Here is a 13,181-nt window from a genome sequence, read left to right as displayed (position 1 = left end):
TCTACTCTTTCTCTTCCTCAACGAACGGTTCCGCTGCCAACTCTGCTCGGCCATCATGAACCGAGCAGCACAGCTTCCGCCGCCAACTCTGCTCTCCTGCCATTGCTGCGCTTCTGAGCTTCTCCATGTTGTCTGTCCTGGGCTCCCACCTCCGTGAAAGCTACAGAAGACAACCATTTTCCACCTCTTTTTGGCTATCATGAACCGAACAGCACCTCTTCCACTGCCACTTTGCACTCCTACATTTTGCACCCTTTTTCCAGGATTACCCATACACGTGCCATAGCCATGGAGCCCGCTCAGATCTCCCACTGCAGTTTTGACCATTGTAAATACCTAGCACATTATTCAGCAGTATGTGCAGTGCCTGCAAAACCGGCCAAGGAAGTGACGACTGCGCGATTACGATAGTGATGAGGACATGGACACAAACGTTCCTAGAAGCACAGCATGTGGCGATTGGGAGATCATGGTGGTGATGGGCCAGGTTCTTGCCATGATGGGCCAGGTTCATGCCATGGAATGCTGATTCTGGGCCTGGGAAACGAGCACAGACTGGTGCGACCACATAGTATTGCAGGTATGGGATGATTCCCAGTGGCTGCGAAACTTTTGTATGCATAGAGCCACTTTCATGGAACTTTGTGACTTACTGTCCCCTGCCCTGAAGCGCAAAGACACCAAAATGAAAGCAGCCCTCACAGTTGAGAAGTGAGTGGCCATAGCCCTGTGGAAGCTTGCAACACCCGACAGCTACCGGTCAGTCGGGAATCAGTTTGGAGTGGGCAAATCTACTGTGGGGGCTGCTGTGCTACAAGTAGCCAACGCAATCATTGACCAGCTGCTATCAAGGGTAGTGACTTTGGGAAATGTGCAGACCATTGTGGATGGCTTTAATCCGCTGGGCTTCCCTAACTGCGGCGGGCTGATAGACGGAACGCATATCACTATCTTGGCCCCAGAACACCAAAGCGGCCAGTACACAAACTGCAGGGGGTACTTTTCCATGGTGCTGCAAGCACTGGTGGATCACAAGGGACGTTTCATCGACATCAACGTGGGATGGCCGGGAAAAGTGCATGACGCTTGCATCTTCAGGAACTCTGGTCTGTTTGAACAGCTGAAGGAAGGAGCTTACTTTCAAGACCAGAAAATTACTGTTGGGGATGTTGAAATGCCTATAGTTATCCTTGGGGACCCAGCCTACCCCTTAATGCCATGGCTCATGAAGCCGTACACAGGCACCCAGGACAGTAGTAAGGAGCAGTTCAACTATAGGCTGAGCAAGTGCAGAATGGTGGTAGAATGTGCTTTTGGATGTTTAAAAGCGTGCTGGCGCAGTTTACTGACTCAGATCTCAGCACAACCAATATTCCAATTGTAACTGCTGCTTGTTGTGTGCGCCACAATATCTGTGAGAGTAATGGGGAGATGTTTATAGTGGGGTGGGAGGTTGAGGCAACTCGCCTGGTGGCTAGTTTTGCACAGACAGACAACAGGGTGATTTAGAAGAGCGCAGCAGGGCGCACTGCACATCTGAGAAGCTTTGAAAGCCAGTTTCATGACTGGCCAGGGTACGGTGTGAGAGTTGTTTGTTTCTCTTTAAGTTACCCGACCCCTGTATATATGAAAGGAAATAAAGTCACAATTGTTTAAAAACTGTTCTTTATTATTTGTTGCACAACACACTTAGAGAAATAAGAAGGTACACCCGTGGGGGAGGGGGGGTTACTGGGGGAGGGGAGTGGAGGAGGAGGAGGAGGGAAGGACAAGTCCAGAAACCAAATCAAAACTTCGGATATGCCAGCTTTCTGCTGCTTGTGCAATCCTCTGGGGTTGAGTGTGTGGGTCCCCGTAGCCTCCCCCTGCCATGTTCTTGGACGTCTGGGTGAAGAGGCTATGGAACTTGGAGAGGAGGGAGGACGGTTATACAGGGGCTACAGCGGCAATCTGTGGTCTTGCTGCCTTTCCCGCATTAGATCCACCATACAGCAGAGCATGTCAGTTTGCTCCCCCATGAGCTTGACCATAGCATCCTGCCTGCTCTCATCACGCATGTCCCTCCTCTCTTTGTGTTCATGTAACGCTTTACGGGACTCGGCAATTGTTCACCTCCATGCATTCAGCTGGGCCCTATCAGTGCGGGAGGACTGCATGAGCTCGGCGAACATGTCGTCCTGACTTCGTTTTTCCACCTTTTAATCTGGACCAGCCTGTGGGACGGACTAGATAGAGGCCGCGTTGAAACATTTGCCCCTGCGGGAGGAGAAAAAGGGAGGGTAGTATTTTAAGATACATTTTTAGAGAACAAAGGGGACACTCTCTTTCTCAGTGAAATAGGCAATTCATAGTACACAGCACATGTTCTTTCTGTACAAGGTCGCATTTTGCCTTTTGTACTGAAGTGCCTGCCACTTGCAAGCCATCACATGCAGCTGGGCAACAGAATTCAGCTTGCAGGCAGCCATGGTAAGCCCTAGGGGCATGCGGGGTTCTGCTTCTTCCGCATTCATTTCAGTGCTTTCAAACTGCTGGGCCCCCTTTCCCATAGCAAGCAATGCCTGGTGGATTTGCCATTTAAAAGGAGAGCCTGTGGGCTCTCTAGGATGATCACTTCACACAACACCCTCTTTCCCTCCCCACCCCCACACAAACCGACCCACCACATGGCTCTGATGAGGCTCTGAGCAGGGATGAGCCCTTTAAACTAAACGCAAACGCGGTTTCCCCCCGCCCCCCACCGCGTGGCTCCTATCAAGCTCTCACTCATCAGAAGTGCCTTCTCCAGGGCCATGGTCTGGGAGCATGCCTTGGGAGTGGGGGGAAGCTATTGGTTCCAGCATTAAGAATAGTTCCTGGCTTGGGGGGAAAACGGATTCCCCACTTGCTGCATGTGTACTCTCCTCCTCCTCCTCGTTCCGTGCTACTCCCCCCTTGCAGATGTCGACGGACAGTGGTGGGGTAGTGGTCGTCACCCCCCCATAATTGAATGCAGCTCACGGTAGAAGTGGCATGTATGGGGCTGTGACCCAGAGCGCCTGTTCGCCTCCCTGGCTTTTTGGTATGCTTGCCTGAGCTCCTTGATTTTTGTACAACACTGCTCTGTGTCCCTGGAGTAGCCTCTTTCCATCATGGCCCTGGAGACTTTAGTGTACATATTTACGTTTCTTTTTTTGGAACGTAGTTCTGCCATAACAGATACATCTCCCCAACATACGATGAGATCCAGTACCTCCCGTTCAGACCATGCTGGAGCTCATCTGCGAATCCAGGACCACATGGTCGCCTGTGATGGTGGATTCTGCATGGTCGCCTGTGATGGTGGACTGTGCTGATGGTCACCTGTGTTGGTGGTAACCAAACAGGAAATTCAAAAGTTTCCGGGGCTTTTACTGCCTACCTGGCTAGTGCATCGGAGTTGAGAGTGTTGTCCAGAACGGTCACAAGGGAGCATTCTGGGATAGGTCCCGGAGGCCAATAACGTCTAATTGTGTCCACATTACCTGTAACCCAGAACTGCGATTTCGATTTTAGCGCTACTCCACTTGCCGAGGTGGAGTACAGAAATTGGATTAAAGAGCCCTTTATATCGGAAAAACTGGTTCCGTCGTGTGGATGGAATCAGTTTTATTTCGAAGCAACTCGACTAATTTCGAAGTAATCATGTACTATAGACCAGGCCTTTGGCAAGTAGGAACTCTAGTCACTTTTACTTAGGCATATTTAAAAGTTTTCCCAGGCTGACCTGAAATGATCAGTTTGGTTCACTGACTGCAGTTAATCCTTCTGTTTCTTTAATAAATCATTTTAGTTGTAAATAGGAAACATGTTTTGATAAGAGAAGTTTATGTATTCAAAGCATTTCAGGTGGTTTTGTTTAATAAATATAAATATTATATGCGGTCTTGTGTGTTTAATTAAATTCCTAATGCGGCTTGACACAAATCATGAGCAAAAAGTTTATGTAATAGAAAATCATGAATGAATTATTACGTATTTAAATACTAAAATGTACAATTAATAAGCATCTGAAATATTAAGGTATAGAGTTGTTTAAATAGATCTATATATTTATAGAGTCGCCTCCTAAGTAGAAAAAAATGTACCTTTTTCTTTCGAAAATAACTGAAGTACAAATTGAAATGTTGATCAGAATCATTTATTTAAATTGAGACATTCCACTTGGTGATTTAAATCGCCTTGATTTAAAATCCGTCCACCCTGAATGCCAAGTTAAAATTCTGTATTACTTATTTTATTCCTTACTCTATCTTCCTTTCTGTCCTTCCACTCACTTCTGTAATCTGTTTCTCACATGCCATGTGCACACACATGCACATGCTGTCTCTTTCACACATGCTGGCAACAGGGACAGTCATGTCTAACGATGGCCTATGCTGCCAGGCTTCACAGCCCAAAACTGATTGGGGAAATGGGTTAAGCAAAGTCATACCCTCAGCTGCATTAGATTCTGATACTTGGTCCTTCATGTCAAGATGTTAGCAGGCCAGCTGAAGAGGGAGAATTTGTGACTTAACCTGTCAAACATGTATTTATTGGCGGGGGGGGAGGGCGGGGGACATGTTGTTTTTTGTTTTTGTTTTATTCTTGTATTGCACAGCGGTGACATATTTTTCCAAAAAAGCGTGAGTGAAATTTTAACTGTAAATTAATTGAAATGCCATGTAATGCTTGGCCCAGACTAGGAAACTTGCTTCCCCAAGAGATAAGAATGATGATGGAACTCACCACTTCTGGAACTAAAAGCAAAACGCATTTCTTTGAATCGGTGTTTCCAATAACTTTTTCACATACGGACACTTCACTGCCACTCTTACACATGAACATAAAGAAGCAAACCAAACCTACCACCTAATCAAGCTGTTTCTCATACTTGGCTGGGAAAGAAGTGGGGAGGGGGAAGAGAAACTCTTATTTTCTATTTTTGGATACTTATGAGATGTTAATATACTCCAGTGATGAAGGGTTATTTGAGGTACTAAGGACACCTCAACAAACGGTGTTGAATTTTGAGAAACGTAACTTGTGGTCTGCTAGTATGTGATGTGGTTTTAAGAATATATTTTTCTTTCATTCCATTTAAAATCCATCCTTAACCATCAAGATAATGCAGACTCTGTTTTATTTTAAGACTGCTTAGCTTCTTTTGTTGGTTGCTTTATTTAACTTGATATTAACACAGTCTTCACTATAAATCTAAAGTTTATTTTAATCCCTGAACATTGTTTAACACTGTCTAGCTTCCCTATTACTTTTGTAATGCAACAGGGCTGCATAATTGTGATACTGATGCACAAGTGTATTTTTTTTTGTTTTACTAAGAATTATGCTTTAGTGGCTTTATTACTTTAAATCTATTCTATCTAATATTTTGGCAGTATTAATAATTTGTTAATCACAAAACCCTTTTTGCCATACTTCAGATTTTAGGTGAAATTCTTCATTTTCTTTTCAGGTGTGTGCACTGCTTGGAAGAATTTAAGGGGAAAAAATGTTTCCCTTGAAGGATGCTGTGATGGGTGCCTCCACTTTCTTTGCTTCAGCTCTGCCACACGATGTTTGTGGAAGCAATGGTCTTCCTCTGACACCAAACTCCATCAAAATTTTGGGCCGTTTTCAAATCCTTAAGACAATCACTCATCCCAGACTTTGTCAGTATGTGGACATTTCTAGAGGAAAGCATGGTGAGTGTTTTCTTTCCTAGGGAAATTGCATTTTTATGCAAGAAGATATTTTACAGTAATGATTTTGTTGATGTTTGAAGTTAACTGCCCCAGTAAAAATTTTTCCTTTGTGGCTTACATTGGAGAAAGCGTGCACATTTTGTTTTCAGGACAGCAGTGTGGCTCTATCTGGACTGACTCTGTAGCAGTCTTATTGCTCTGTCATTACACATAACAAAAGCACATGTAAGAGAGACAAGGTGGGTGAGGTGATATCTTTTATTGGACCGTCTGTTGATGAAAGAGACAAGTGTCACTCTTAGTAACTTTCCCATACCTGAAGAAGACCTCTGTGTAACTCGAAAGCTTGTCTCTTTCGCCAACAGATGTTGGTCCAGTAAAAAGATATTATCTCACTCACCCTGTCTCTTTAATATTCTGAGTCTGACATGGCTACCTTAACGCTCCATAAAAGCAGATGTAGGTGGTTTGGCTGAAGGTCTCTGTAATCTGGTTATCCGCATAACAAGGAGTGATAACTTTTAGGTATTTCCTTTTCTTTTTCACAAAGTTCTCATCGCTCTCTTTTCTTTCACTGCCCCTCCCTGCCCGTCCAATTTTTTTTTTTCATTGAAATCTGCAGATTTCTTCATTCACTTGCCTTGTGGGTTTCTGGAATTCATCAATTTGTCTCAATTTTTTTACATATTTTAATTTCTTTAGCCTTTCTTTTAATCTTTAACCTTTAAAAGAAATATGTTCTACAGAAGGAGAGCCCAGCAATTCCCTCCCAATCTTCTATTATGTCTTGAATCTTAAAAAGGAGTGTGAATTTTGTAAGGCAAATTGACTTTAAAGTAGAAACTAGGGCTGTCAATCGATTAAAAAATTAATCGTTATTAATCGCGCTGTTAAACAATAATAGAATATCATTAAAATATTTTGGATGATTTCTGCATTTTCAAATATATTGGTTTCAATTACAACACAGAACACAAAGTGTGCAGTGCTCACTTTATATTTATTTATGATTAAAAATATTTGCACTGTAAAAAACAAAAAGAATAGTATTTTTCAGTTCGGCTAATACAAGTACTGTAGTGCAATCTCTTTTTCATGGAAGTTGCCATGCAACCTCCTGTTTTCACTGTTAGGTGACATTGTAAATAAGAAGCAGGCAGCCTTATCTCACGTAAATGTAAACAAACTTGTTTCTCTTAGTAATGGGCTGAACAAGGAGTTGGACTGAGTGGACTTGTAGGCTTTAAAGTTTTACATTGTTTTGTTGTTGAGTGCAGTTATGTAACAAAAAAACCCCTATATTTGTAAGTTGCACTTTCACCATAAAGAGATTGTACTACAGTATTTGTACGAGGTGTATTGAAAAATACTATTTATTTTGTTTATCATTTTTACAGTGCCAATATTTGTAATAAAAAATAACAGTATAAAGAGAGCAATGTCTACTTTGTATACTGTGTTGTAATTGAAATCAATATATTTGAAAATGTAGAAAAACATCCAAAACTATTTAAATAAATGGTATTCTATTATTGTTTAGCAGTGTGATTAACTGCACGATTATTTTTTTTAATTGTTTCACAGCCCTTTTTAAAACTATTAACTATCAAGGCAGAAACAATGGATGTATTGTGCTTGTACTCTGTGATAACTCTGTTATAACTATTTAAGGTTATACTTCCAAATAAACTAACACTTTCCTACTAAAATAGTATGGTGACTAGGCTGACACTAATATGCCTGGCAGGTGCAGAGCATTCCTCATTAAAAATAGCAAGGTCAATGTTTGGTGAATTTTGATATGTTCTTGGAAAGTATTTTTGTTTTTGCAAGTGTGTTTCATATTACAGAAAGCTGTCAGAAAGGTATGTTGTAGTGAAAATTAAACATGGAGGCATCTCTAATATAGGTAGTCTTCACTATTCACAAAAATGTTTCTTTAGTAACAATTGAAAAGGTGACAGGTCTTGGTGTTTTAAATTTATCTGTGAGCATTTAAAAAAATCTGCTGTATTTTATATATAAAAATAAAGCAATTTTGTTTCTGTGCAATCTGAGTTGTAAGCATTTTGAAGGATGTATAATGTGGCTATATTCAGTGTATGCCAAGATATTTACAGTTCTTTAAAATAAGGCATTCTCTTAGTCACTAGCTTATGAAATGTTGAGATAATGCTGTGTGTCCGGATTCTAAAATTGCTGTTGGTATATTCTTTTAATTAGAGAGGCTGGTGGTGACTGCTGAACACTGTGAAAAGAGTCTGGAAGATTTGCTGCGAGACAGGAAACCTGTGAGGTACAGTATCAGGGAAAACACAGGAAGAGAACACACTAATTAAAAGCTTCAGATACCTTATCATTTAAAGTCCAGACACAAATTTTCTTTAACAAAACAAACTACTTTTATAGGTCCATATGAATTTAATACTTATATTGGCTAATGTTTAACCCTTAAAGCACTGTCTACCAGACTTAACACTTGCTTAGGAGGGTTTGTGTATATTTCTTCAGAGTCTAAAAGGTGAAGAATTTTAAAGAGAAATGTTTAAAATTAAGAAATACTTTTCTGCACACTAAACCTTGTTTTTATTTTAATAAATGCTGTTTGGAATAGAGTGAAAGTTAAGGGGTTAGAATTTACATAAATTAAAATGTAAAAACAGTGTTTACAAAGATTTGGCAGTTGAGGTTTAATCTTCTTGATGAAAATACCACTTTCAAGGAAAAGTAATTATAAACAGTTTATTCTGATATCTTTCGTTTGCATTTCTGTGCATTAAAAATATTAATTGCTTCTCTGCTCATTTTTATGCCAGGTATATCACATTTGCAAAATGCAGTTCTGATACAAATACAAAAAAGTTCACAATACATTTCTACACAAGTAATATAAATGTAGCTGTGTGCAAAAACTCACACACCACAGTTCCAATGTGAAGATCTCCATCAAGTTTGGTCATTGAAGATACTACAGTAATGCATTCCATGGTCACTACTGTGACTTTTATTGCAACTTTAAAGTAATTACTGTAAGGAAATAAATATTATCGTTAGTAGTTTCAGAAGGGCATATTTCAGGTAAGGTACTATCCAGATATGTTCCTATGACTTAGCACATAAATCTGACTTTATCTGTATATGTAGAAGGTTTATATACAACATGAACCATCCTCGCTGCTACTCTGAAATCTATTTATTATGTGAGTTAAGTAGTTTCTGTGGGCACTATGTGTCCATATTATATTTCCATAATAATTCATTGTTAACTCTAAGGTTGCACAGTTAACCATGCTGGTCTGTATCTGTGACGGTAAAGAATGAACATGCCATTTTCCCTTTGTGCATATCCATAAGTATTACAATACAGTATTTACATAATTAAATACTAATTCTCAAATATTATAAAGTTTTTGGTACTCTGTAAGGTAATTAAACACCATATCTTTTTAAGGAGCAAAGTTAAAGGTTGAATGCAGAACCTTAACTTTAATGCTTTCATACCTGTATATATGCTGTGTATTCATATGGGGCCTGATCCAGTGCCCATCAAACTCGATGGGAAACTTTCCATTAACTTTGGTGGGTTTTGGATCAGTCCCTTTCATAGTCCTACAAAGCTCTAGAAATAATTAAAGCAGGAGGAAAACCTCCCCCCTCCCCACCTTGCTCTACTGTACCACTCTCTCATGGTCCTCCCAGAAACGAATGTTTTAGTTTGGGATGCGAGGGAGCACAGATTGACTACTGCCTGTGAGCTAGTTTTGAAAGTCCACTTAAAACAAAATAGCTATTTGTTTTGAATTAAATAATAAAAAGATGCCTGTACAAAGGCGTAGGTGCCTTGGCAGTTAATTTTACAATAACCCCAGCAACAATAAAACAGTTGTTCAAACAACCCTCTCCCAGCCCTCCAAAAAAAAATCAAAAACAAAATCCTGTTTTCTCTCCTTTTAGAAAAATAGCCTCAGTCTTCTCTAAAAATCTTCTCAATTAAGTAATAGCTTTTGCAGCAGTGGCTCCTGGCTCATTTGCTTGTGCAATGCATTTCTCAAGCCCCTCGACTACTGTTCATTTTTACAGCACTTGAAGATTTGCTAGGTATCTTAGTACCTCATTTTTGAAATTCCCTAACTTTGTTCAGTTGTTATGGTTTGTCTTCACAACAGGCAAAGTTCATCCTCAGTAATGGCTAACTGCATTAGTATTCAGAATTTCAGCCATTTTTGCTGTGGCCTTGTCCCAAAAATGGGAGAAGTTTGTGTGGTGTTTTTTTGTTTTTGTTTTTTGGGTGGGTTTTTTTGAGTGGGGAGGAAATATGATGTAGGGGTTTGGATTTTTTTCCATTAACACAAAAATGCTGAAAAGTTTCTACTGAGACGTTAAAGTAAATCTGAGTTCAGGTATTGAAATTTATTTCCAAACAGGAATTTTTAAAGAAATAACGAGCTTATGAAATGGAAAGTAATTCCTATATCCTCAGTATAGTAGGTGCTTCTGCTTCAAACGTTGCAGTTGATAGCATATGTAGTAGAAGCTAAAAGATAAGTTCTCTTCAAGCAACGTTTCCAGTTAGACTAAGACAAATATTTTCCCTTTACTTGTCCTTTGTGAGACCCATCAATAGCCAGAAATAATTTGGACAGGAGCAATTCCCAGTTATTTGATCTGTCTATGTCTATTAGCTTTATAGAGAACTGTTTGGCTTTTTCCACGTATTCTGATTGCATTAGTCTATGATAGCAGAGCACATTTAATACCCAGAGCTGATGAGTATGCTATTGTAATTAATTTCATAAACTGTTTATGGAATGGAGGAGCTGCTCTTATGGTTTCTAGATTAGTTTTTCCCACACTTGCCAGAAACTAAGTCCTTTGCACCTGTACCACACTTTGATGTAAAGTCAGCAGGAAATCTTCTATTAGGTTAGTGTTGAAATTCAAGACCTACCATTGTGGACTGTCCAGCTTTCCATACATATTGCAAAACAACAGGCTGTCCAGCTGTCTGGTAGTTATTTGCAGTTAATCATCTAAAGTCATGCATCACTTACGGCATACATTACTTACAGTCTGATTTACATTTTTTTCTAAAAAAGTGAACAAGAGCATCCTTCATGTTTAAGGTTAACTATCCTCAAAGTTTGACCAGGACCTCATACCCTGTGGGCGGGGGGGGAGGTGTTCATCAGAATTAAGTTTTTTGGACTCCTGGGCTCTGCTCTGTTGTGGGATAAGCACAGTGTGGTAACTACTTGTACTGGGAAATGGGAGTATGGAGCCGCTGCTGCTGGCCCTGGGGCTGACCACGCTGCTGGACTCATACAGTCTTAATTTTTTCTGTGTGAAATGGAGATTTCCAGAACCTGAAGGATTAGAAATTTAATTCTTATTTTAAAGGAGAGTTTAAATGATGAAGGGCTGCCTGCAAAGTGCCGATACTTACCACCACTGTCCTATGGCTCAGGCCAGACTCTGTCAAGAGACAGAGACAAAACTATCCCTTCCATGCTCACTATAGCCTGGGAGACAAATTAAAAATATCTCAGTTATGTTAGTCATGGGGTACGGTTCAGGCAGTACCAGGAGTCGATAGATTCAGAGAAGATCAACATTACATTGCATTTATGACAACATTTCCATAGAATGTGCAGCATGGCTACACAGGACCTTGAGACACTAGAAAAAGCCAGTCAAATGTGTGCACACGCATGCTCACACACACATTAGGTTCCAGATACCTCCCAATGAAACAGAACAAAAGTTCTGAGAACTTCCTTCCTATCACATATGGGCAAATGCCTCACATCCTGCGACTTTCAGAATCCCCTTAGCGGAGAATAAATTAACAACTTCCAACAGTGGATCGAGGTGTGAGTGGGGTTAGGAGAAGAATCCTGTGCAAATGGTCAAGAGTCCTTATGGCTAACCAGTGATGGATTCTCCACCACTGACAATTTTTAAATCAAAATTGGATGTTTGTCTAAAAGACATGCTCTAGGAATTATTTGGGGGAAGTTGTATGGCCTGTGTTATACAAGAACTCAGACTGGGTGATCACAATGGTCCCTTCTGGCCTTGGAATCTATGAATAAACTGTTCTCCAAATTTGTGGATGGGAAAGAATTTCCCTGGGGCACATTGGCAGGAACTTGGCAATATTGTCACCTTTTGAAGTACTGAGTTGGGATTGCATATTAGGCTTCCATGCACTATTCTATAACACTGCAGAGGTGTGGTCCAGAACACTGGTTGGCTTTGTTCCGTCCTGTCTCTTTTTTTCTATATTCTCTGGTTTGTCATATGTCTCGGGAGCCTGCTGTATTTTAAATAACAAAGCAGTTGTTCATCTCTAGAAAACAACAATATTAGTTCCCTGTATTGTTAACTGCTGAATCATGAACTAGCCTATTCCAGACTGTTGATTAGCCTTTACTTGTGTTGGGGAGGGTTGGCCTTCATAGCAATGACTGGAACTCAGGAGACGGGAGTTCAGTTAGTCATTGCTGAGTTCCAGGCTCAGCCACTGACGCAGTGTGTGTTTAGATCAATCACTTTCTCTTTCTGGCCTCAGTTACCCATCTGTAAAATGGGGATGATAATCTTTTTTTCCATCCTTTGTCTTTTCTGTTTGAGTATGTTCTGCAGCATGGGTTGTCTTTCGCTATGTGGCTATGCGATGGGTCTTCCAGGGATTGTTGTAACATAAATAACAATCAGAAAGCTTGATAGAACTTTCTTTTATGGTTGGAGCTGCAAATGAGTATCCTAACTAGTATGAGTGTCCTAACTTCTGTTTAGCTCAGACACTCAGATTACCTTTTCTAGACCTGAAGAAGAGCTTTGTGAAGCTCAAGCTTGTCCCTTCCACCAACAGTATTTGGTCCAATAAAATGTATTACCTCACCCATCTTGCCTCTCTTCTAAGCATCTGTAAAATGGGTTGTTACTCCAACTCATCTGCTCTCTCAAAATCTAATTAAAATAACTCTTATTTGTGTGGTAATAGTTCGGATCCCTCCACTCTGAGGAGAGGAGGTGAAAAACTGAAAGATCATGCTGCATGGTGGGAGTAGAGAAGGGAGAGAGTGCCACCTTCACACGTTTGGAAACTCTTAGAATTCCCCTGCCACTGCTTTGGCGTGGCCAGGCTTTGTAGAATTTTTGGGGTGGAGCCAGGTGCAGGAAGGTTTGGAGTTAGACCATCTACTCTCTTCAGTATTCTCCCTTGTTTACCATGGAAATATTCATATGGATAGTTCACCTGGAATTAGTACTGTTTGAAGCAGCATTAATTCCTGTGAGTTCTCTTCCTGGCTGCTGTGATGACATCACATGGGATTCTGGTAGCAGCAGCACAGCTCCATTTGAAACTGTAGTGCCATCAGGAAGGTAAGCAATAGCAATGGTCTAGTGATAGGCATTGATGTGGGAGTCTCTGGTGACTTTCTTATCCTGGAGCATTTGGGCAGCCATGTC

The 13,181-nt window shown here is 40.7% G+C and overlaps 1 protein-coding gene across 5 annotated transcripts in view; it reads left to right on the top strand.

Moving 5' to 3' along the window:
• TBCK (TBC1 domain containing kinase) overlaps positions 1-13,181 on the top strand; it is a 184,007-nt gene that overhangs the window by 9,387 nt on the left and 161,439 nt on the right. For all 5 annotated transcript variants that reach the window (XR_007356190.2, XM_048846664.2, XM_048846656.2 and 2 more), the window contains 2 exons: positions 5,477-5,705; positions 7,929-8,001. Coding sequence is in view for 4 of the 5 variants with exons in the window: in XM_048846664.2 (XP_048702621.1) it covers positions 5,513-5,705; positions 7,929-8,001 (266 nt within the window). In the remaining variant the exon portion in view is untranslated. The remainder of the gene's footprint in view (positions 1-5,476; positions 5,706-7,928; positions 8,002-13,181) is intronic.

Source organism: Caretta caretta, chromosome 4, assembly GCF_965140235.1.
Source record: "Caretta caretta isolate rCarCar2 chromosome 4, rCarCar1.hap1, whole genome shotgun sequence".
NCBI classification, from domain to species: Eukaryota; Metazoa; Chordata; order Testudines; family Cheloniidae; genus Caretta; species Caretta caretta.
Note: the sequence above shows the minus strand (reverse complement) of the source record. Positions and strands in the feature narration are given on the sequence as shown.